This window comes from Haemaphysalis longicornis, unplaced genomic scaffold (assembly GCF_048455015.1).
Source record: "Haemaphysalis longicornis isolate Haplotype H1 unplaced genomic scaffold, Haemaphysalis longicornis Haplotype H1 scaffold_1, whole genome shotgun sequence".
Taxonomy (NCBI): Eukaryota; Metazoa; Arthropoda; class Arachnida; order Ixodida; family Ixodidae; genus Haemaphysalis; species Haemaphysalis longicornis.
Window position 1 is genome coordinate 423,772,877 of NW_027526203.1, and position 24,611 is coordinate 423,797,487.

At 46.3% G+C, this 24,611-nt stretch overlaps 1 protein-coding gene across 1 annotated transcript in view; it reads right to left on the reverse strand.

The window, feature by feature from the left end:
* Nucleotides 1-3,199: 3,199 nt before the first annotated feature.
* Nucleotides 3,200-24,611, reverse strand: part of LOC144155676 (uncharacterized) — a 42,500-nt gene continuing 21,088 nt past the window's right edge. The window contains exons 4-5 of the mRNA XM_077687270.1: nucleotides 24,169-24,242; nucleotides 3,200-6,599 (exon numbers count right to left, since the gene is read on the reverse strand). Coding sequence (XP_077543396.1) covers nucleotides 6,509-6,599; nucleotides 24,169-24,242 — 165 coding nt within the window. The 3' untranslated portion in view covers nucleotides 3,200-6,508. The remainder of the gene's footprint in view (nucleotides 6,600-24,168; nucleotides 24,243-24,611) is intronic.

Consider the following 24,611-nt stretch of genomic DNA (forward strand, 5'->3'; position numbering starts at 1 on the left):
TGAGTTTTCAGCCCATTTCGAGTTCTGAGTTCATTTTGAGTTTTGAGTGCATTTTGAGTTTTAAGTCCATTTTGAGTTTGAGTACATTTTGAGTTTGAGTAGCTTCTTGACGTAGTTTGAATGAGTGAAGAACATAAAGGCGCGTTCGTAGCACACGCTCCCGTCTCGGTTTGTAGCGCAGTGGGAAGAGCGCCACGTACCTCCCGTTGCGGCCAGAGAGTCGTGGGATCGAAACCGGGCGCCGCCTATTTCTTTTTATAGTGGACCGCGCTGACGTCAGCCCAAACGCTGACGGGGCTGAAGAGACGCGCATGTGCAGTAGAGTGCAGACAACGAGGGAGAGAGGGACAGAGCCTCGAGCATGAGATGCTTTGCATCTAAAATTTGCAATTTTTGTTACGCGCAGTTTTTGAGCAAAGGCTCGCATGAATGAAGTAGAAACGAAACCAAAATGGTAGAGATCAGCGACAATGAACTCACCCTTCAAGGATTGATGTCACTGAAAAACGGCGCGATTTCCGCCTGCTGCTTCGCCACGAGTTTAGTCACTACACGGCCCTCCAGAGAAGTAAGGTCACTCAACCACTTTTGCTTTTGATGCTTTTCAGTGCCCTAACTCGTTTCAAGGACCAAACTTATGGTGAAAGGACATCTTTTCGCGAACTTGATGCTCTTTTCCTCACTCAAAATTGGCGAGAGGGTGCTAGCTGGGATACTCTACTGGGCAGCGACGCTCTTCTTTCTTGTTGCTGGAGACGGCATTTAAAAGTGCGAGTTTGTCTTCGAAAGACAAACCTTTTTGTTTTCTGGCAGCACAAATCATCAACGACAAACCGACACCACAGATAGCAGTGGAGACTCGCAACTACACGCCGACAGGCAGGCCTAGCACCTAAACCACACTGCACTTACACGTGAAAAAGCACGGCAGTTTGCGGTGCGGGCAAAATTCGTTCTATTTCGCATTACATTTTGTTAAGTTCGCATTTATCTAGCCAATTTTTCAGAAAAAATGCAAAAAATATTAGGACTTTGTTAAATACAGAAATTTGTTATATAGAGGTTCGTTACATCCAGGTTTAACCGCATAGTGCCTATCAGCATAGCCCAACCGGTTGAGATTTCAGATCCTGCGAGCTTACCAGGCCTGTCTGCTGCCATTTTTCCTTTTTTGAAAAGGCAGCATAAAGCCTGCTGCGACAAAACGTGGTTGCCTTTTAGTCCGCTATCAATGGGGGTGGCCAGAGAAAGATTTCAGAAGGCAAGAAACAGCAAAGGGAACGGAGGAAAGGGAACTCTGCCCAAACAGTTTCCAATACTAAAGCCGTGACATTAAAATTTTTTTGTACATAGTACAGTAGAATCTCGATGATACGAATCTCGCGGGACCGCGAAAAATATTCGTATCATCCGAAATTCGTATGAACCAACACAGACCAAAAAATTGAGCGCTGAAAAAAGTTTTCGTTTATTTCTTTTCTTACTTTCGCGTGAACATATACGTGATTTTTTCTGCTTTTTTTAAACCCCCACGTCACAAAGCAGTCCTTTCTGGCGCGCGTAACGCTTCGCCTAGCTTCGCGCTTGTCTCCTCACTCCCGGTGTCCAAGCTCGCTACACGCCGCAACAGTCAAGCGTGAACCGCATGGTGCGTTTTTGCACGCGATTCGCACGCCTCGGCTTTGCGCGCGCTGTATTTTCACGGCCACATTGACGATTTCGCGCCCGCGGTATCTCCTACCTCGGTCAGAAAGAGACACTGACGACTTGCGAAACGCTCGAGACAGCCCGCTGGCTCCGCCCGAGATGTTTAGGCTTAGCACTCCGGCAGATATTTTATGGGCGCTTTCACTAGCGGCGCGGATGGTGTTTTATAGTACTGTTTTCGCCAACGTTATCAGCTCCTTTACTGCACAAGAAACTTCGTGTCTGCCTTGAGCGGCATTTTAAAGAGCGGCTAGAAGCAGTCGCTCAAGCGGCCGTGCCACTTCGCGGCCGAAGCCGCCGCCATGTTGCCGCCGCCGGCCGCGCCGCGCGCAGCGTGCGAGAGGTTTCGCGGCGCGCATGGGGCGTGCGGGGCGCGTTTTCGCGAGCAGAAAACAACAGCCCGGCCGTTTCTGGAGAAAAAGAGTGACAAATGGGGAGAGAGAGCCGTCACTTGCTTGTTCGGCAGTCGGGCGCCTCGCCGGCTCGTTCGTATCATCAGCCGGGCCGCGCAGGTCCGTTCGTAACAGCCGAAATTTTTCCCATTGCAAACAATGCAACTTTGCCGGGACTTTTCAGAAATTCGTATCATCCCGAAATTCGTATCACCCAGAATCGTATCATCGAGATTCTACTGTATATATTTCTTCCTCAGCCTTTTTTTTTTTTGTTTTCAGCCTCTGTAGTGCCAAAAAGGCACAAGGTGCACGTGGTACGCTGCTTTGATTGATTTGATTTGATTTGATTATGAGGTTTAATGCGCTGACACTACACAGGCGATGAGATGCGCCGTAGTGGAGGGCTCCGGATTAATTCTGACGACCTGGGGATCTTTAACGTGCGCCAAAATCTCGAACACACGGGCGTTTTCGGTTTTCGCCCCCATCAGAAAAGCGGCCGTTGTGGCCGAGAATTGAAGCGGCACCCTTGGGCTCAGCAGCGCAACGCCTATGCCACTGAGCCACCGCGGCGGGTACGTGGTACACTGCCAGGTCTACCCTTGACGAAGAGCGTGCGAATGCAATTGGGCCACACCACCATTCTGTGCCGGTGCTTGTGCTTCTCGCATGCTTTGCCTGGAGGACTAAGGATGCAATCAGGCATTGAACCATTGCCTGCAGTCTCTAGCTGCATAAACGGAAACATGTTTGCTTTTGAATCGCCCTCATGCACAGTATTGATGAAAAGATGAAGAGAAAAACTAGGACGCACTTCTGAGTCCCTGCCAGTGGCCCTGCACGCTGCCCACCAGATATAGGATCCTTCCCCCTGAATGACATGTCCCCCCTGAAAACTGCCTCTGCCGCTTCTTAGCAGCAGACAGACAGACGTCATTACTGATCTGAGGGGAAGATAGGAAGAGAGGAGTTTTGCAGAAGGAGCATTCGCTTAACAGATCTGTGTGGAAACTAGTTTTCGAGGGGGGGGGTCAAACAATCCTCTCTTGAGTGCGTCCCAGATGATGCTATGATCAGTAAAACAAAACAGCCAGGTGTACAAAAAGGAATGTGCATTTTTTTGCCAAAAATTCAGCAAACAACATGTGAACGACGCACTTATACCTAACATAACAGAGTAAGGCTACCCTGCAGAAGCTTATTTAGAGAGTCCCAACAACAAGAACGAAATTTACTGCCTTTCTGTTCGTTGACACAGTCATAACTCGTAGAATGAATCTCATCGCCACCACATTCACTAACACCGTCACAACTGCAAAAGAGAAATTCGTTGCCAACACAAATTAACATGGTCACAACTGCAAGAACACAATTCAGTCATGCATAGAGTGAAACAGCCACAACTGGAAAAATTACAAGGACACTTAAACACCCTTACAATGTTGTGATTGCGGAGGCATTAGTGTCCGATTGCCAAATATGTACTCTCATTACTATTACACTTTTCATTTTGCGCTCTTTCCATAACTACAACTCGCCATTCACACCACCAAGCAAGGAGGACCTTTAGTGTTAACATACTATGCTAAATGCCCAATTGCCCCTCGCATAATTAGCATGCTCAGATTATTCATGTAGGCATCAGTACATGTCACTAACCCATGCTTCAAAGTTGAAGGACACAATGCATTCACTAGGTTCACCGTTAGCTAGTCACTGTGCTGCAGTGAGTTGGTGATGTGTGCTCGTTTTGCATTCCAGAGGTGCCTTGTTCGAATCTCCCACAGGCTCATATTTACTCAGTTTTCTTTTAACCTCAATAATTTGAGATTGTTAACAGGGGCATCCTTCAAAATTCGGCGGTGTCAATGCGAGCATTCTTCCACCAAGCTCCACCAGCCATTTTGTGTGCTGGCTCTGTCAGGGTCGACGAATTTTCGACCTACCAAGTCCATTAATGCTTTCAGATTAAAAATGAAATTCACTACCTCCACATTCACTGACACCGTCACAAGTGCAAGGTTGGAGAAATTCACTGCCTGAATATTCAATGACACAATCACAACTGTAATGTGTGAATTGACAGCACATTCATTGACACTGAGTGAAACACACTGCCCGCACATACATTGACTCAGACACAGACACAAAAGTGAAATTCATTGCCTGTCTATTCGTAAAAGGTGTGTGAATATTAAGGATTCTACTGAGAATCAAATACAAATAAAAACTGACTACGAACACATTATTTTAAATACGAATATCTTTGTGAATACGAATCTCTAATGAGCTTTTAAGCATAACTAAAAAAAAGCTAATAATTTGGTGGCCACAACACACCTGTGTATTCGCGCACAGTGTTTGATAAGAAAAAGAAATGCAAAATGGCACAAAAACTTACAAATGCTTAAGGCAAGATGCAAAGCAGTGGTAGAAAAAAATTCAGACATCATAGAAGAATGCGTGTTCTGAATGCGAAGTGCACATCGTTGGTTGCAGTCCCTCCACTCACTCAAGACAGGTATTTGCTAGGCACTATAGCAGCTGGTATGTCCATGTATAACATTTGTAAGGATAGTCGGGAAGCTATCCTTGGTTGTTGTTGGTTAATCATCCGTGCTGCTATTTGCCAAAATGCCACTTTTGTGTTTTTAAATTTGACGTGCAAGTAGCGTTCCACTTAAAGCTAGCATTCTCCATAGCACGCGCTTCTTTTGAGCAATCATACGTTAGGTTATTTCTACCGCTGTGGCATTGTTCAAACTCCCCTCCACCCCTCCCACCATGGCAAGCGTGTGCCGTGTGGTGACGTATGAAAAACCCTCTTGCACTGAGGTGAAGCCGACCTTTGTGCAGTTAGTATTGTGAAAACACTACACATTCCACGAAGAAATAAAACCCAGCACTGGCCCCATCAGATGGCAGCAAAAAATCCACATGCCATGTACAGTCATCTAGTACCTATAAAACAAAAACGCTGCACAGCAGGGACGGGAATGGAATCCAGGAATGCATGGTGACATGCAAGTGACTTAATGTCAACTATATGCCTAAGCCACATGGAATACAGTTACCTGGGTACTTGCAAATATAGACAAAGGGGTGCTTAGAGGAGAACTAAAAGAAAAAGTGTGTGTGCCCTTCCTGGCTCGATAGCACGTTTTGAAAGGGTGCTAAGAAGAGAAATAAAACACAAACACAAAACAAGCATACACCCCTCATGGCTGCATAGTGCAGCAGGAGAAGACATAAATGGTTTCAAATTCAAAGCAAGGAAACAGACTTCAGTGCCCCCCAAAATTTTTTTTGTAACTGCCAAATATTCTAAAAAGCTAAATACCTTCAATGATAAAAGTTCACTATGAATCAAATCAAAAAGGAAACTATTGTAAGTTTCGAATATTCGCATACTTCTACTACTCGTTGACACACTCACAACTTCAACAGTGACGTTAATTGCCTACACATTAATCAACACAGACAACTGGAATTATAAAATTCAATGCCTGCACATTCAACGACATTGTCGGAACTGCACAATGAATAACTGCCTGCACATTCATTGACACAGTAACAACAGCAAGAGTGAGGCTCTTATTGCCCGAACAATCCCTGATTCAAGCACAACTGCGCAAATGAAATTCACAGCCTACACAATTGAAAATACAAACACACACAATAATTTTCAAAACAAAACAATTGTGAGCAGTGGCCCCACAACTTTCTATGTTTCTCTTACTCCTGCTATGTAACTATGATTCAAATTAACGCCACTGACTGCTTCACAAAAAAATTTTCAGTGAAGAGCCCATGAAAGCTGAACATAACCACTGATTTGATTGGTTCCCTCCCCTAATATCAGCCTTATAACTTCTTTGTCCTAGAAGATATGCAAGTAAGATAACGATACCCCACAGAATACACATACTTTCATGCATAAGGTTTCGCTACACTATTTACAAACATGCAAGCAAGCAAAAATACAAACAACAGTACGCGATTATTGTATATGAATACATGCAGTGAAAAGCTACCAACAAGAATAGAGTGTCTAAAATATCAACATAGTTATTTTCAGTTTGTGTGAATACACACACTGGCACCAGGCAAAATGCACCTGACGCCTATCAGGCAAAATACGCCTTGGCAAAAGCAATGATCACCCCTGTTTCTGGCATGCAGCAATAAAAGCCTCTTTCTGTCTAGGTAACAAAGCAAATAAAGAATGCGCATGCTAACAACAGGCAAAATGCACCTGAGTGGCAGTACACACTTGTTTCTGACAAGCAGCAAGCGATACATTGTCTCGTTTAGGGCAAATACAGAGAAGAAGAAAAATAAGCTTTGGCAAGAAATAAATCCAGCAAAACAGTCAGCTCAAAAGTTCTGAATTCAGCTGGGGCTGGTCACGATGGAAAACCGTAGACACTGTCCGAGTCGGATTCCTCCCTTGGCGTTTGGCTCAGCTTTGATTTCAGCGAGTCTGTACTGCTGGAGCTGGAAAACAGTGCACAAGATAAACATCATTATGCATACCACATCACTTATAAAGCTGAGCATTCTCAAATCGAAATTACTTTGTTGAGAAGAGCACAGGTACAAAATGACTATAAGAACACTGATACCACGGCCCTGTTAACTCACAGTTTCAAAATAGTTTGCCAGAATTCCTTAGGCTTGCAAAATAAAAAAGCACATTCCACATAAGGTGGAATATAGGTCGAGATTTTGTAGCGTAAGCTACACTGGCCGAGCGAACACATAAACACGTATGCAGCTGCACCATATATGGAACTACTACTGGCCGGTGCTGCGTAACACCGCCGTTGTGCAGATGATTCTCATGTGTGCTCGTCCTTGGGCCCAGCAGACTATACTTCCCCATTCTAGCTTGCCTGCGACCTTGCTTGGTATGGCTACACAGTAATTACAGCCCATGCCGAGCACCAACCTGTAAAGTGTCCAGAATCAATCACATTTTCTGTCTGAAATATAAAGCTCGCATGCTCGGCATGTCTGACACGACACCGGCCAACAGGCATAAGCAACATAACTATCTATGTTACTCAATTTGTCAAGTAATACCCAATGTTTCCCAAAACTATTATGTACTATGAACCATAACAAAATGCAGCAGGCACCGGTCTGATCGAAGTACTAAATGTAGCACAGCAGCGATGGCCGAGAAGAATCACTGCACCACCTATGAAGGACGATGGTACCCAACGGGCAAGTTTTGAGGGTGCATCAGCACTGTTTCTGCCACCCCACCAGATATGCATAATCACAGTTCTGCTGGTGTGTCGGACAGGGCGTAACAGTTTCCAAAGGGTCGGACTGTGTCATAATAATGGTGCTGGTTACATTGCCACTCATGCGGGTTCGATTCCCGACTGCGGTGACGGCTTTTCTACTGGAGGCGAAAAGCAAAAATGCCCGGGTGTTCGAGATTTTGGAGCACGTGAAAGATTCCCAGGCGATTAATCCAAATCCCTCCACTACGGTGTGCCTCATAACCTGTGTAGTTTCGGCGCATTAAACCCCACAATCAATCAATCAATCAATTACATTGTCCCTCACAATCATCAGGGGCGACAGACTCTGCAGCTGTAGAGAGTTCAAGGAAGCTACATGCATGCCTGTGCAAGTTCCTTCATTGTGACGGGGGCTGACAAAGCCTCTATATATGCATGTGTGGTACCCATGCCTCAGCGTTTGCCCATTATGGGCATTCATGCTCTTAGCAGCATGGATCTCAAATTTGGGCTGATACTTTTTTTAAACAAGTTGTTTAAAAAAGCCCGACTTTTAAAAAAAGAGTCGGGCTTAAATTCGGGGATGCAGCTTTCCTGTCACCAATAGGCATTGTGGGGATCGCGACTTTCACGCGAACCCGCTTATGGCTAGCTTTTCATTGTGGCCGGCGCTGCACAATGCGACTCGCTCGCAGAAGGAAACCATGCAAGAGCGCGCCAGTGGCTGGAGAACCAGTTCTTCCTTCACACTAGCGCCACCAAATGGCGAGGTCTGGTAGGATGTCGCATGATGAGAGGAGAGTCTCTTGTCTTGGGGATGCAATAGCACACGGACGTTTTGGCGAGCTGGTCTGGACCTGAGGAATGTTGCACATACGGACGCTTGTGAGCGAGCTTTGAGACTGCACCTGCGCTCGCACATGCGGCGCCCCGCTGCTCCAGTACTCCAATGGTGAGTCGAACCACCTCGATCTCTAGCGTTGTTTAATGCCTCGCTCCCAATGTTACCGTTATGGCCTACAATTACTCTGCATGCAGTATATTTAATTTGCACCCCTTGCAATAAATGCTCCCATTGATGTTTTGCCCTTGTCGCCTCCTCCCTTTGTCTGTCTCCGCAAACAACGGACCCGTCTGCAGGCAGTGCTCGCAAGGCATGTTTGCTGAGTGCAGATGGCTGGATGTGGGGAATACGTAGTGTGTGAAATGTATACGCCTCTAGCGCTGCCTGTAGGGGCGCCACTGAAATCCCCCTAGCGGCCCGTTTCGAAAGCAGTCGCGGTAGTTGCCGGCCCGCTCACTACTGTCGCCGTTGCTTTTGAGGCACGTTCGCGACTGATATTTTCCGTTTGTATGCGTTGGAAATAGATATTTATGTGGAGCAGTCACTCTGTTCGCAAACGTGGTGCATTTACGAGAGTGTAAATGCTTCTGACGCGATCTTACTGTCGTACATTCGGTCCACATAAGCGCCAGGTTTGTGTCACAAGCCGGCGTCACGAAACCGGCATATATGCATGGATCTGATTGTAATTCCACTGCCCTGAAATTTACTAACAGTAACTCCGTAAGAAGCGTTTGTTCAGATGCTCATTCTACGGCTATACACTGCGATGTAAATGGGTTTTGTGTGGTTCCATAATCTAGCGGAGCAGCTGCCAGTTACGCTGCCAGTTACGCCTATTATCTCGGATATTGATCACTACCCTGGACAAGCCGATGTGGCATAAACATCACGGATATTCTACACAACAAGTAATATTGATTGGTTTGATTGATTGTAGGGTTTAACGCACCGACGCAACGCAGGCGATGAGGCACACCGTAGTGGAGGGCTCCGGATTAATTTTGACCACCTGGGGATCTTTAACGTGTGCCGAAATCTCATACACACGGGCGTTTTTGCTTTTCGCCTCTACCAGAAAAGCGGCCACCGCGGCCGGGAAAACAAGTAATATTGAATGATAATGCAAAATTACATGCGGGAGTCAGCACAAAGAATTTACGGCTGGGTAGTACATCTTGTCGCGAGGTGAGCTTCCCCAAACAGTCATCGGTTACATATATCCTCCGCTTATATCCGCGACCGTGACTAAACGCTTTTTCGAAACATCATCATATGACACAGGGAGCCTGCAGAATTTAGCACAAAAGTGAAATCAGGCGGCCTTATCAGATACCACACTCAATCCAACGACACCTTTTATCGCTTGTAAACTTCCTTACTGTACTTCAAAAAATGTGTCCGCCGAGTGATCCCCAGTTCGTTAAAGTCGAAAAACAAAATAAAGGTGAACGCGCAGCTTGTGTGTGATTTACAAAATGGCCTTTCGTTAATTTCGCTCCGCATTTGTACACAACGATAGTTAAGCGCCCCCTCCTCCCCCTCCCGGTCTGGGAAAACATCAGTGCATTTCGCATCTAGTTGGTCTAGTGAGTTCAACCTTGCTTAAGGTAAGACGAACGTCTCTAGGATTTGCAAAGCTGCACTGTCTTTTTTTTTATTCTCGCACAAACTATTACATTGCTTCCGGACTTGGCAAACCATTTATTTTTCTGTGGTTTTATTAACTCTCCTTGGTCCGTTCTATCAGGCGGGAGTGGGCACATATTTAACGACCCATAGACTTGGAATATACTTAACATGTTCGCATGGCCTCTATTTCTATAAAAGGCACAAGTTATTGCCAGGTATATTAGGTAATCACCTCCCCGAATGATATTTTTGGACGACGTATACATTCAAAACAAGGCCGAATTCGTTGTCCGCGCTGCAAAACGAAACCTGCCTCTCACTGTGCCAATATCAGGTCTAAACGAGGCGTCAATAGAATTCACTGGCGCCTGAGATATTCGGAGGTGACAGTGGTGATATGCCGCAGCCGTCGCCACCACGAAGAAGCGCGCAGTACCGCGTCCGTGGTTAGCTCTTGTTGGCGTTCGAGCACTCTAAGAACTCTAATCAGGACGCAGCTGTTTTTTAAAATACCCTAAATGTACTATTTTCTTGCAGACATCACAATAACAAGATGTTTAGGGCACGGAAAGGCAAAAATAAGCGAAAGAGAACCAAAACACTGCATGAGCCGCTATCAGCAGCGCTGCGGATATCCTGTAAGCGCCGCGGAGAAGCGGCAGCAGGCGGCGCAGCGATCGCAAAGCTCGAGGCATATAACCCCACATCTGGCGCCCCAACATGAGGCCATGTTTGCAGAGACAAGCAGGAATCATGACAGCATCCTTTGTTCTGGCGTCTGACGATCCAAGCATAGACAACAGACTTGAGGCCTAACTTATTTGAGCGAGTTAATAGCATAGGTGAACTTTCCTGAGATTGAGGCGAATTATTTATTGCTGCGGTGTTTAAAATTTGTTAAGCGCCGAGTTTGCGGCAATCGTGTATATGGCAGGACATCGCTGCCAGTCAACACGTGGTCCCCGAATTTTAGTCGGGGTTGTTGTTGTCGCTTATGGAAACGAGGGTTTCTGATCTGAGTTTGCATTCACGCGAGGGCAGGGAGCCCGCGCCGTTGTGTCAGCCCAAAGTGAGCGAGTACAGAAGCCACACTTTGGGTCCAAGTTTTATTGTATGTTTTGTCGACTCCACGAGTTGAGAATCTGGGAGCCATGTGGACGGGCCATTTGTGCCGCAAAAGGCTAGCTGGTATTGCAGCCTGGTACAAGCACTCCGATACCGCTGATTGCAGTAGGCGCTATTCGCTCATAAGCTGCTTGTGTTGCAGCGAGCAAGTAGGACTGTAAACGAAGTAGATGTCTCCTCATGGCTTCACGGAAAGGCACGTTCAGGGTTTCTTTTCGTTTGGTCTGTTTTATTTTGCTGTGTTTTTAGGTGCGGATCGTCTGCTAGAGTGAGTGACCCGAAGGCTTTCACAGCCGGTCCTCCTGGAGGATGGCACAACCTTTGGGACAATGCGAGGGCAGCGCGGCACACTCCCTCTTTTTTGTTGGTGGCCACACGTGAGAGAAAGGAGTCCCTCCCACCTAAGGAAAGATTGTTGCTTTGACCCCCGCGCTGCATGAAAAACTCGTTTTTTTGGTCGGCAGCATATCTGTTTTTATAGTAGCGCTACGCGGCCGACGGGCTGAAGCGGTGCCTCAGCCCTTTCTGTTTTCCACTGACGAGGATAATTACGGAGGACAAACTTTGCGCTCGCTAACTATAATGTCGCACGAGCCCGCTTGTTTGGCTCGAGAAACCAAGTTTTTTTTACATGATCTTGGAGCCAGTGTGCCAAAACGTATTTCAGCATTTTTCTGCAAGCAATGTTCAAGTGTGCGAACACAGGGCTCTCGTTGGGAGCGAATACTGTTCCAGCGTTCACACGTATGGATGTAGTGTTACTGATGCGAGCAAATACTGTTTTCACATTTGTTTGGTTAAGCATCGCGCCGGGTGGTCGAGGCGATTGCGAGTTGTTTGTGCCAAGTACGCTACAGGGTCACAACAGGTTTTAGCTCTGTTAACATTTTCAGAGCGGTCTAAGCATTGCTGAAAAACTTAGCAGTTGAATCAGGGGATTGTGTCACGCTGTTGATACAAGTGAGTGTGTATTCTCCCTACCCTACACACTGCAGGGTTAGGATGATTGGGTGTGCTTTGTTGACGTTACCAAGCTGGTAGCTATGTCAAAGACGTGGCAATTGTGATATTTGGCATCGAACCACGTGATCAATGGAATCAAAGGGCTACTGCAGCCTGTTTTTCCTGCCCTGTACATTCTAGGGCTTGGACAATTTATTGCGCTTTGTTGACATTAACACAGCGATAGCAATGCTCACAACTTGGCAATTGTCATTCAGATTGTGCCACAAAGGCGATGCGATTGGGAAGCTATTTTTCTTGCTGTACACTGAAGGTGTGGAAAGTTTCTTTGTGCAGCTGAGCCACCCAGACTTGGACCACATGACAGAGTGTGCTTTTGCTGCTGACTACTGTTCCGGACCATAGGTTGTCTGCAGCTGGCGAGCCTGCTGAAGCTGCATCGTGCAGCATGCCGCCGCCAGCCTGGCCGAGGTAGTCGGCAGTTTGTGGCCGCTTTGCGGCCACGGGTCATGACAAATGTGTATTGCCACTTGAGCAACGCTTGCTTGGGCTGGCTGGTGTGGTTCCTCCCGGGTCCACCTGACTGCAGACATCAGTGGGCAACGATTGGGCCTGCTGGTACACCACCAGCGGTGGCATTGGACAAGCGCAAGCCTGCTGGGCAACACGATGCCGTGACTAACGATTTAATCAACGAACCAACTTTCCGTCGCTTGTAGTCCTGTAGTCCGCTCTCGTCGGTGTATGCAAGGAATTTAGGAGGGAGGAATGTGGGGATCGTGACTTTCACGTGAACCCCTTTCTGGCTAGCTTTCCATCGAGGCCGGTGTTGCACAACATGCTTCACTCATGCTACGGAAACCATGCGGGAGTGCGCTAGCGACCGGAGGGTCTGTTGTTGCCAGGCTAGAGGCGTTGACTTTTTCCCTTTGCCTTATCAGAGAACCAGTTCTTCCTCCGCACTAGCGCCACCAAATGGCGAGGTCTAGTGGGATGTCGCATGACGAGAGAAGAGTCTCGTGTCGTGGGGATGCGATAGTGCACAGACATTTCGGAGCTGCTCTGGACATGAGGAATGCGGCACGTACGGGCGCTTCCGAAAGAACTTTGAGACTGTACCCACGCTTGCATGTGCGGCGCCCCGCTGCTCCGGTATTCCATTACTGAGTCGAACCAATCTCTAGCGTTGTTGTTTAATGCCCCGCTCCCAATGTTACCGTTATGGACTACAATTAGTCTGCATGCAGTATATTTAATTTGCACCCCTTGCAATAGATGCTCCCATTGATGTTTTGCCCTTATCGCCTCCTCCCTTTGTCTCTGCAAAGAACGGACCCATCCGCAGCCAGCGCTCACAAGGCATGTTTGCTGAGCGCGGATGGCTGTGGGGTGGGGAATAAGTAGTGTGTGAAATGTATGGCCCCACAGCACACAACACCATCTCGAGGTCACAGGCTTGCAGCTTGCAGGTTTGTAGCAGTGTTGCCAACTGTAGGGTTTCTGCCCTACATGTAGGGCATTTTTGAAACTTTTCTCTCATCTTTGGGTTGTGGGGCCGTTCAGCCTTTTGTCTGCAAGGTGTAGGGCGATTTTGAGGCTTCTTCATGAACTTGCAATTCAGAGCCAAATGAAGTCACAAAAGTATGCAATAATTCCTTCATCTAACGAGTTGGGATGACAACTTTGGCTGCTGGATTGGGTTTCTGCAGCTCCATCCTCACGCAGAGGGCAAAGAAATCAGACTGATCAGAGAATGACACAGCGCGGGAAGCATTTACAGAGAGAAGGAAGAAGTCATAATTAAGAATGGAACAGTCGCTATCCATAGCATGGGAAAAAGCGTTCCTCCATGATCAGCATGGAGGAATGAGTAACTATTGGCATAGAGTTACAGACTGCACATCATATATTAACACGAAATTCTATTGCTGTCGGTTTTATGGCGACAACGATTGATTGATTGATTGTAGGGTTTAACGCGCCGACGCAACGCAGGCAATGAGGCGCGCCGTAGTGGAGGGCTCCGGATTAATTTTGACCACCTGGGGATCTTTAACGTGCGCCGAAATCTCGTACACACGGGCGTTTTTGCTTTTCGCCTCCATCAGAAAAGCAGCCGCCGCGGCCGAGAATCGAACCCGCGACCTCGTGCATGGCGACAACGATGACGTCATGCAATTCGTATCTGCCCATGTTTAAAGGGACACTGAAGTGATTTGTAAACATTGTGGGATTACTAGCACAAATTGTAGTCCGGAATCCATAGGCCATGTTTCGACCATTCTGAGCGTGTTTACGTGAATTTATTTAGTAGAAAAATCAATTAGAAAATGCTGTCCTCCTCTCTGCATCCTCGCCCATTTTCTGTGGCGTTTTCGAGTGACGTCAGGAGGAGATGAGCTGGCAGTTGGCTGCGCTACTGCACGGCTCGCCGACCTACCTACCGACCGAGTCAGCCGGCCCAGCGTTTAGTCCGCCGGCCACCAACGGGTCGTCGCAATTCATTCGCTCAGTTGAAACGAAGCCACGACACATTTGTGAATGGAAGAATGTGCGTTTCTTTAGTTTGTTAGTTTGTACACTGTATCTAGATCCAAGTTGAGGTCACTCTACACAAGCGCTGCACAAGTGCACATGCGACGCTTCGCTGACTGGTACGCTAGTAGGAAAATCTAAGGCCACTTGAAGGCAGGAGAAGAGTCAGCGAAGTCAATATAGGTGCTATGGAAATAAAATCAACTAATACTTTTGCCGTAGAGCGTAGAAATAGGGAGCACGAAGCACTTTTTTGCCTTGGAGAACAAGCACAGTGGTCAGCAGCACGACCACACATCTGCAAACGCTTTTCCGTCTAAGAAATGCAATTGCTAGACGTAAGATATTGTGGAAATTTGGGGGACGCTTACTGCACGAGCGCTATACAACAAATAGTCACCTAAGCTGCTTCAAATGCTAAAACTAAATAAAAGTGTAAACTGGTTATACCTTATATTTCCAACGCTGGCAGCGCTGGCCCGTGGCCAAGTGGTCGGGAGTGCTAGGTATGGTATTTTGCAAGTCACAAGTTCGAATCCCCGAGGGTACATGTTTTTTTTTTGTTTTTTTTTTGTAAGCTGACTTTTTCTTTTTCGGCCGTAACGTTCACTGCTCCACGAACTAGTTCACAGAAGACGCGCAGGCTGACAATGACACGCTAGCGAGTTCTCGTTGGCGTGCTGTTGCCATAAGCACCGACTGCTTGCGGGCAGTGGGCACAGTCCGGAATCAACAGACCCTTGGCGTGGTGCGAACACGCTTTTTACGATACAGGCATGAGTGAGGCAAGCTCCAAATATGGGGGAAAAGCGCATGGCATTTTGGCGTCTGTGGTGACATGGAGGGCGTTCATCCACTGTGTAGGCCTCGGCTAGTGATTGCTACGATTCCAAGCCGTCCTGGGAGGATTATCTTAGGCATTTTACAGCCGACAACATGGCAGAAGCACGGTACGACGACTACTGAGATATCGAGAATGCCCATCCAACGATGCCGTCGGATGTCAAGCATGTTGTTTTACAGAACTGAAACGGAAACTTGTTTGAGTGCTAACCTTGGGCACCATCCAATCAAGGTGCATCTCCTCCTATCGTCACAGCCTGTAGTTGGTGCGGCGGCCGCCAACCGCGCATGGCAGTTTTTCTTCTTTTGCGCTTTATAAAATAATTACCAACTTATCAACCAGGTAAACGATGAAAACTGTGTTAATTTAAGCCAGCCTATGCAGTGCAAGCAAAACCAGGAGCTTGACAAATTCACTTCAGCGTCCCTTTAACACGAGATAGAGGTAGCTAGTGACTCGGAAGCCGATGGTGAATGAATAAAAAATTCTGTGCCATTCCACTCTGCAAAGCTGGGCGCAGTCCAAGGAGTCGACGAAACAAGTTACGTTTATTTGCAATTAGCGACTGAGCCTGCCTCCTAGTAAACTAGCTGAATGAAACTTGGAAGGACTGCTGAGCAGACCAACCTGGGTACGTCCATTTTCCTCCCGTAGGAGCCCATGCATTGACAGCAGATGGCGATTTCCCAACATTTACGCCTTCGTAATGATGGACTATGTAATCACTAGGAGTACTGTGAGGGTCGTCCTAGTGGCTGAATTCCAGGTGATTTGTTTCGGGAGTAGGTCTGGTTAAACCTGTTGTCTGCAATCATTCTATCGGAATGGTTCTGAATCGGTGAGTGCGTAAAGCCCAGCTCCACATGCAAGCCCCCCTCTTCGCGTGCACATATAAAAGGGTGATAGGTGATGTGCGCCGGCTTATACGGGAAAGACACTAGCCAAAACGTCACTACAGAAGCCCTTCCAGGTAAACATGACTGGATGGTAAAAATACTGGTAGAAAAGTAACTCCAGGAACTCTTAGGAAGGCAACACAAAACATTTGCTCTGAAGACGAAAAATTTCAGTTATATGTACTTCGATTTGTCTGCAAAACTAAAACATACACAGCTTCATTGTAAAAGTAATGCAAACCCAACAAATAAAAATTACTAGAAATAACTAAAATAAACACAAATAAAAATACACCTCAATTGATCCATATGCCACTAAATAGTCATTTTTTTCTTGTAGGCTTGTAGGGCGGAGTGTAGAGCCACCAACAATATCTGTAGGGCAATGTAGGGCTTTTTCTTGCCCAGTGTGGGACATTGCAGGCTCCATTTTGCTTGTTTGAATGTTTTGAACCCAGCTCGCGATGTGACGGAACCCAGCTTTCAGTGTTCCGTGCTTACTTATGTCGCCACGTAACCTCAAGAAGCGCCCGAGTTCACGGCACAATGGCGCCCACCAAGCGGTGCCGCCGGCTTTTAAACGGAAGGTAGTCTTGGAGGCCGAGAGAACTTCAAATCTTCAAGCACAGCGAGACTTTGGTGTCGATTAGAAGAACGTGCACCGATGGCGGAAGCAGCGGAACGAACTTTTCAACTGCGCTACCAAGCGAATGGCCTCCACAGGACCCAAGAAACGTCACACCTTGAGGTGGAGAAGGAAATCGCTGACTTTATCCGGCAGCAAAGAGAGGGTGGAATGCCTGTGACGACGGAGATAACACAGGCAAAGGCGAGGGAGATCGCAAACATTCGCGGCATCGTGCGGACTCAGTTCAAGGTCAGCATGGGCTGGGTCGCTTGTTTTATGAAGTGGTTCGGGTTCAGCCTGCGACATTGGATGTCTGCGTGCCAAAAATTACCCCCTGACTTTGAGGAGAAGCTAGTCGCACTCCAGCGCTTTGTCATCAAAAAGCGGCTTGGAAAGGAGTACAGACTGGGCCAGATTGGCCACACCGATCAGACCTCGCTGTATTGCGACGTGCCTGTGGCCTACACCGTGAATGAGAAGGGTGCAAAAGAAGTGAAAGTCAAACCTGCAGGCTACGAGAAGCAGCGCACCACCGTGATGTTGTGTTGCACAGCCGATGGGCAAAAGCTACTGCTGCACATTCTTTTTAAAGGAGTACTGACACGAAATTTTTATGTTACGTTTTTTCCGCTGCTATGCGTGCCTACCAGCCCACTAATCACAGAATGACAGATAAGGCGGTCGAGCGCAGCGTAAACATTCATTTACGGCGTCGTTTATTCGTGCCGGTTTCGGTTTCGACAAAAAAACGCCGAGCGGCCGCCATGACAGCATGTATGACATGGCGTCACCATTCTTGCCGTATCGCTGCCTCTCTGGAAGCGCGCGCGAGCGAGCGCACGCGCGCGCCCAGACCGGCCGAGGTCTTCGCCGTCCCCACAGACCCGGGCAGCATGACGTCAGTCCCAGAACCATGACGTGTACACACGCCCGAGCAGCGCGCGCCAACCACAGCCAGCGCGTCGGCTTCGTCACGGGAGCCCCGACGTCGGCAGTTTGGGGCACGTAGCAGATGATGTCACGTCGGCCCGCTCTGGGCTTTCTCGTGCGGGCGAAGATTAAAATGGATTTTAAATATGTTTCGCTGAACGGTTGCTGTTGAAACTTGCTGGGAGATATCTCCTGATAAAAAGGAAGCGTTTTACATAGTTATCTCTGCTTTGAAATTTCGTGTCAGTACTCCTTTAAGAGGAAGAATCTTCCATCCGGGGAAGTTTTCCTTGAAAACATCGTTGCACGAGCCCACGAGAATGGGTGGATGCGTGGGCCCTTGTAGAAGATTGGGTTAACACTGTTTGGCACTGCTGTGCCGGAGCTCTGCTGTTTCAGGACTCACTCCTGGTTCTAGACTCCTAACGCGACCAATTGACAGATGCCATTAAGCCCGTGCTTTTGGAGGGCAGTACGGACATTGTGGTAATACCCAGCGGTATGACGAGCCAGCTACAACCGCTTGACAAGGCCATCAACAAGCCATTTAAGGACAGGCTGTGGAAGCATTACAACGACTGGCTGACACTGAGATCAACTAACACTCACTGGGCACATCAAGCACGCTTCACTCAGCCAAGTGGCGAACTGGGTCACCGCGGCATTTAACGAAATTCGGTTGACCTAATTGTGCGGGCCTTCCCTTCCGCAAGTGCAGCATCTCGAATGGTCTGGATGGAAGTGAGGAGAAAGAGGCATAGAGTTTCATACAATAATAACTAGAGGGGAAGCTGGCACTAGTGTCAACGCGAACTCAGAGTCGGCACTTACGCTTCGATGGGAATGATGGGTAGTTCTGGAACCGGATTGCGTAGGATCGAAACGGGCCTATGGCTGTGCAAATTGTGTTTTTCGACAAAAAAACTCTTATTGCCTGGTTTGCTGTTTACAAATTACATGGCAAACAAGAAAGCTAGTGACCAAAAGCTGGTTTTGTTATAATAAAACGGCGCATTTAAATAAAAAGCAGACGCGGAGTCGAGAAGGTTTGCAGAGTAGGTAGGTTTGCCATTTGCCGCTAACTACAGCGGGACGCGGACTTCTTTAAAAAACTATTTGTAAAAGTTTCGGCGCTTGTAGTTGTTATATTAAGAAAAGTTTTTTGCTCCTAAAAAAAGGAACCGATTACCTTTGGAGAAGTTATTCTAGCCTGAATTACTGACATTCATCAAGCTGCATGCCCATCAGCCGCCAGTACTGCTGGTCTACGCCGTAGGAGCCAGCATTCGTACGGAAAGTGTGGCTGTTCCAAGCAATTCGCAACTGTCGTCAGCTTTGAAAATGCATTGCTGTGCTGAATGAGCAGCGCCACAACTCCTAATTCACAGGCAACTTCACCGCATACAGAGCCGTCATTTGTGTTTTCGTGCTCGCTGTGCAGGCAATGAATCAATAACCCACCCGATTCGCTACTCAGGTTATAAAACATTTCCTCTCAGGGCAGCGTCAGCGCACGTGCGGCCTTCAGTTCAAGGAGAAACGTATTTGAACGCTTCTTCTAACATAGGCAAATGCGTTAATACAAGCCCAAAATGAAAACGAAACTGGCTGCACGATTCAATCCGTAATAACTTCCGCAAGCCATCGAATGCCAATCCGAATCCAGAACTACCCATCACGCCCATTGCGGCGGACAATCGCAGCACCAGATTTCTCTCTAGTTGTTATTGTATGAAACTCTATGGGAAGAGGAAGAGGAGGAAGAGGAAGAGAATAGTGAAGAGGACAGCGACAAAGAGGTTTGCGATGTTGACAATGACGACGACGAGGAGTGACCATTGAACATGCTACGATAAGCGCTGCAAGCGTAGTAATAAAGTGCATGTTCTAGTCCCAGTCCTGTGCCTTTTTTCATTCGGCTTACATTCGAGCTAAGATTTTCTGACCTTGCGAATTTCAGGGGTAGGCCTTGAGCCTAGGCCTACCTAGATTGGAGTTAAACGGTATCAAATGCAAGCCCTAGCAAAAATTCTGATAGAAACTTGTATTAGTCTTATACATTTTTGTATTAGGTGTATAAGACATGTATTAGTCTTATACAAACTTGTATCAGTTTTATAAGTTTCATATACAGGTTGTATTAGTCTAATACAAATACACCTATTAGTTTGTATTAGTTTACAAATACAAATAGATCTGATAGACCTGAGTCTAATACAAACTAATAGAGACGTATTGGTTTCAATAAAAACTAATACAAATGGACCCGCAAAGTGCGATTTCCTGAATTTTTATTTTTTCGGAAAATCACAAGACAAAAGGTTGAAATGATCGTTCTTGAGCAACAATTTTTATTTGGTAAAATGTTATGAAGCGTTTTTTTCACTAATAAATCTCCGTAGATCTCCAACCAAATTAGTATGCAAAATAGGTCAACATTTTTTTTTTCGCTCCTAAAAAATGCACTACATGAAGAGAGCTGATGGGAGCTGGGAGTGCTGCGCCAGCGATAAGCCCCCTTACCTGACCTTACCTGCGAGGCTGCAAGAAGAGCAGAAAGAAATTTAACTAAGCTGAAAAAACTGCAACGAAGTCAAGCCAAGCCATGCCAATGGTCTTCGTTGGGTAGCCAATATGGCGACAACATCAAAGTGCGGCTGGCGTGTGTGTACGTTCGGGAAGAAGACGGTTAGAAGGAAGCGGCTTTTGGCGTTATTTCACATCAGACGCGTGTGCATCGCGTCATCGAGAAGTGTTGGAGATGTGTCTAGCGCCCGTATAACTTTGACAAGTATGAACCATGCCGCAGCGCGATCCATCATGGACCCGTCACCTCCCGGCTCCGGACATCTTTGCGCTGTCTGGTATGCTGTGTAACGAACGCCTGACATCGAAGAAGGAGTGTGCATCACGTCATCCAGAAGTGTTGGTGATGTGTCTAGCGCCAGCTTAACATTGACAAATATGATCCGGGCCGCCGCCCGACCCATCTTTGACCCGTCACCTCGCCGGTTCGGACTCCTTTGTTCATTCTCAAGGGAATGCCTCACGAAGAAGAGACTCTATTCTAATCGCGTGTTGCGGAAGGGTGAATGCCGTTTTGAAGTTGCATCGAAATGGGAATGGTGTTCAATCGGCCATTAATGCGCTCGATATGTACCTATGGCTGGACCGTACAGGTTTGACGAGCTTTTCTGATTGCATGTTGCAGCTATTTTGTGGATTCGCATTGTAATTTATTTGTTCGTTCTTATTTAGGTTACGAACTTTTGTATCACTAAATTATTCAGCGAGATTTCTGTCAGCCAGAGGAATTTGCCTGTGTACTCTGATAATAAAATGTGTTGCCATGTTTCATTGCTTTGTTCGAACTTGCCACTGGTTCTGATAGAACTAGTACTCTGGTAGACCTATCAGACTAATACAATCTGATAGACCTACCAGACTAATACACACTAATAGACCTAATAGACTACTACTAATACAGACTGATAGATCTAATAGACTAATACAGACTAATAGACTAATACAGACTGATAGACCTAATAGACTAATACAAACTGATAGGTCTATTAGTGGCAATAAGCATATACGTGTATTAGAATTTGTATCAGAATTTTTGCTAGGGAGCCCACACTCCAGCACAGGATTGTCTGGAGCAGGAGAATCAACAACGATGGGTGTACTAGACATTGACAGTATTTGTAAATGGCCGCAGCCTCATTTTCAGTTCCTGTTGAATTGCAGGGTTTGGATGCTACACGGAGTCAACGTATTTGTTTTAGGTACTTCCCTCAACTCCACCATTAAACATCCGAAATTCACAATGCAGCAGGATAATTGAAATTTGCTATTTCAATTGTTAAATTTCTCACTGAATAAAACCATTTGCAGCTGTGAAAGTGTTCATGGTATTGAAGAACACCACGCCTTTTAAATAAAATAAAGTTTCTTCGTCACGGGCGACAAATGGCAGACACAATCTTCATATGAGTCACAAATATGAGGCGAGAATCAGAATAATAATTCACAAATATGCAAACATTGGTAAAAAACTTCCTTCCCTTTCATTACTCAAGACAACAATGTAGTTTAGTTGATTAGCATTTCTGCATCATACTATGGAACATTTTTCAAGAACCTTGAAGAGAACACAGATAGGAAGTACCTCAGGCTGCGAAATTCTTGTTGCTATTACACTGATGTTGAATCTCAATTCAAGAGCCCCCTGACTACTCTGGCTAAAGTTACCTTTAAGCATTAAAGGGTAAGAGGAGGTAAAGAGAGGACAAGACATCTGCAAGGCAATGTAAAAAATTGTTTCTATACAGGTACATTATTACATTCACACAAGAATAAAACTAAAAGCAGACTAAGAAAGCCACTACACAATGGAGCTTCTAATAAATTTGGACCCCCTGTGAGCATGAATTTAAAGTTTCGCTGCACCACACTTCATATATGAAAGCACAGCAAGAATGGCCAGGAATGGATCTCTCGTTAATTCTTGATTTGTCTGTGGGGTCTAATGCACCGAAGCTACATTAGGGCCGTAGTGCAGGGCTCAGGATTAATTTTGACCACGTGAGGATCTTTAACGTGCGCCAAAATCTCGACACACGGATGCCAGCCGCGAAGACGACGATGGGCCATATGCCCGAGGACATGCTTGTGGGGCAGGTTATCTGTGATTCCTAGGTTTAGATAGGAAGGAAAACATTCTCCTCATTAAAAGCCTTTTTTGGTTCCTTTAAACAGCAGTTGCGTCGTGGCGATATGTATCTAGGTTTCGTATATATTGACAGCTCTCATACACTGCATTTTTACCAAAATGGCAGCTACCATTTGACGCAGAAAACGTCATGCTATGGTCCCTGGAAATTCAGTTGGTCTGCCATTCTAAGGCCCTCATCTGTGTACTTTCTTGGATAAAAGCCATGGGGCAGACAGCATGCCAGTCGACTGCAATGCCCTCGCAACATTTTCCATTGAGGCTTTATTTTTCTGTCTTACTTTTCGTTCCCTTACTTGTTCTTACCTGAATAAGTCTTTCCGGGCATTTTATAAGTGTAAACAGTGATGTGAATGCCTAAGTAAGCAGAGAGTGCTACTTTCTCACCTTTCAATTCACAAAGAAACTTGTTCAAGCAACAGAAAGTAAGGAAATAAGGAAATTTGGTAAAGCAGAAGTTATTGAAACCGCAATTTAGTTCTTAAATGTCTCAGTGGTGAACATGGCAAGTGCAAATTAGGACACTGCAGTAAACCAACGTGCCATTTGCTCAATGTCTTTTATCCCTATGGCAACACATCGTTGTATGGGAAAACGAGATTAGCCGGCCCATCAGCCTAATTTCCAGCAACCATAGCCATGCAGTCCTCTTAAACCTGGCTGAAGACCAGACTGACTACAAATTTGCCACCTTCCTGAATGGAGAATGGAATAGAATAGAAGGTGCAGTCAGCAGGCAGGTGCTGTTAGAATGCCTCCAGCATCTTGGGATACTATCCCTATGTCACGAGGAGCTTCACATCCAATAAAACTTGCCTGCTCCAATACAAACTGCTGCTGAACAGGCTGAAGAATCCTGTGGATTGTGGAGTGTGCTCTTTCTTTTTTTTATATGGAAAACAACTTTGACCAGGAGCCAAACGCTAACAGGTGTGATGACACGTGGCTTTGTAAAAGCCCTGATGATGTGTGTACAATAGTGCAAATGCAAATGAAAATGGTGCTAATCATCATTAGCAATGAAGGTAACATCTGACCACCACACTTTTTTGAAGAAAAACTCCGCATTAATGTGGCTGTGTACATGGAGGTGCTTGGCATGATTGTAAAGCCCTGGGTGTCGAAAGGAAGGCCTCATAATTTTCTATAAGATTTGGCTCCCCACCCACAACACGTTTGTTGCCCAGGCAAAGCTGGCCAAGAACTTCCACAACCATGTAACTCCCTACTTGTGGCCTCCTAGCTCTACAGATTTTAAACCCGTCAGACCGCTGTGCTAGTAGCACCATTGACAGGGAGGCCAACAAAATCAAATTACAGGAAAGACACAATGAAGGCCGCCATCGCTGAATCAACGGCCAGCATCTCCCAAGAATGGCCTGATCAGACTGTGCAGCCATTTCTAAAGTCAAATTAAATGGTTATTCTGGCTGATGGGCAGTTCAATTGAAAAATTCTCAAAACAAACACCAGGAGATGTAGTTCCCAAATTTTGGTGAAAATGTATTTCTGCCTCAGATATGGTAGCTGTATTGCGGTACCTAAATTCAGCATCGCGTTTTAAAATACCTCGCACACCTGAAAAGTGACATCTGCCTCATGAGGACCCTTGAAGAGATGCACATACGCATACCCACAATATGAAGATTGCACTTTGATATAACATGAAATTTGCATATTACCTGGGAAAGTCAACCACTTTCTTCGATTTCTTCTTCTTCACGGCACTCTTTGGAGGTGGCATGCTCGGAGCCAGCTGCAATAAGGTTGCAGAGTACAGGAATGAAACAGCCTGTATCCAACAGTCCCCCTGGACACCTGCCCCACCATAGCTCTTAGTATTTCCAAAGCCACCAGAGACGTAGAACCCATTTAGCAAGATCGATGCAAACATTTGAAGTCACACAATTAGGCTACACAAACACCACTAAAAGGTTCAGTTAAATGTAAGTGATAACAGGTTAATGCCAAAAGTTCTTTACAATGTCCCCTTTACGAGTGTCATATATATGCTTTCGAGACTAAATAGTAGAGTTCTAGCTCCTACAAAACACCTCACTTTTTTCTCCTTTACAGCAGTAGCTAATGAGCATATGCTACAAGGCTAGAGGTTTTCAAACGTTGC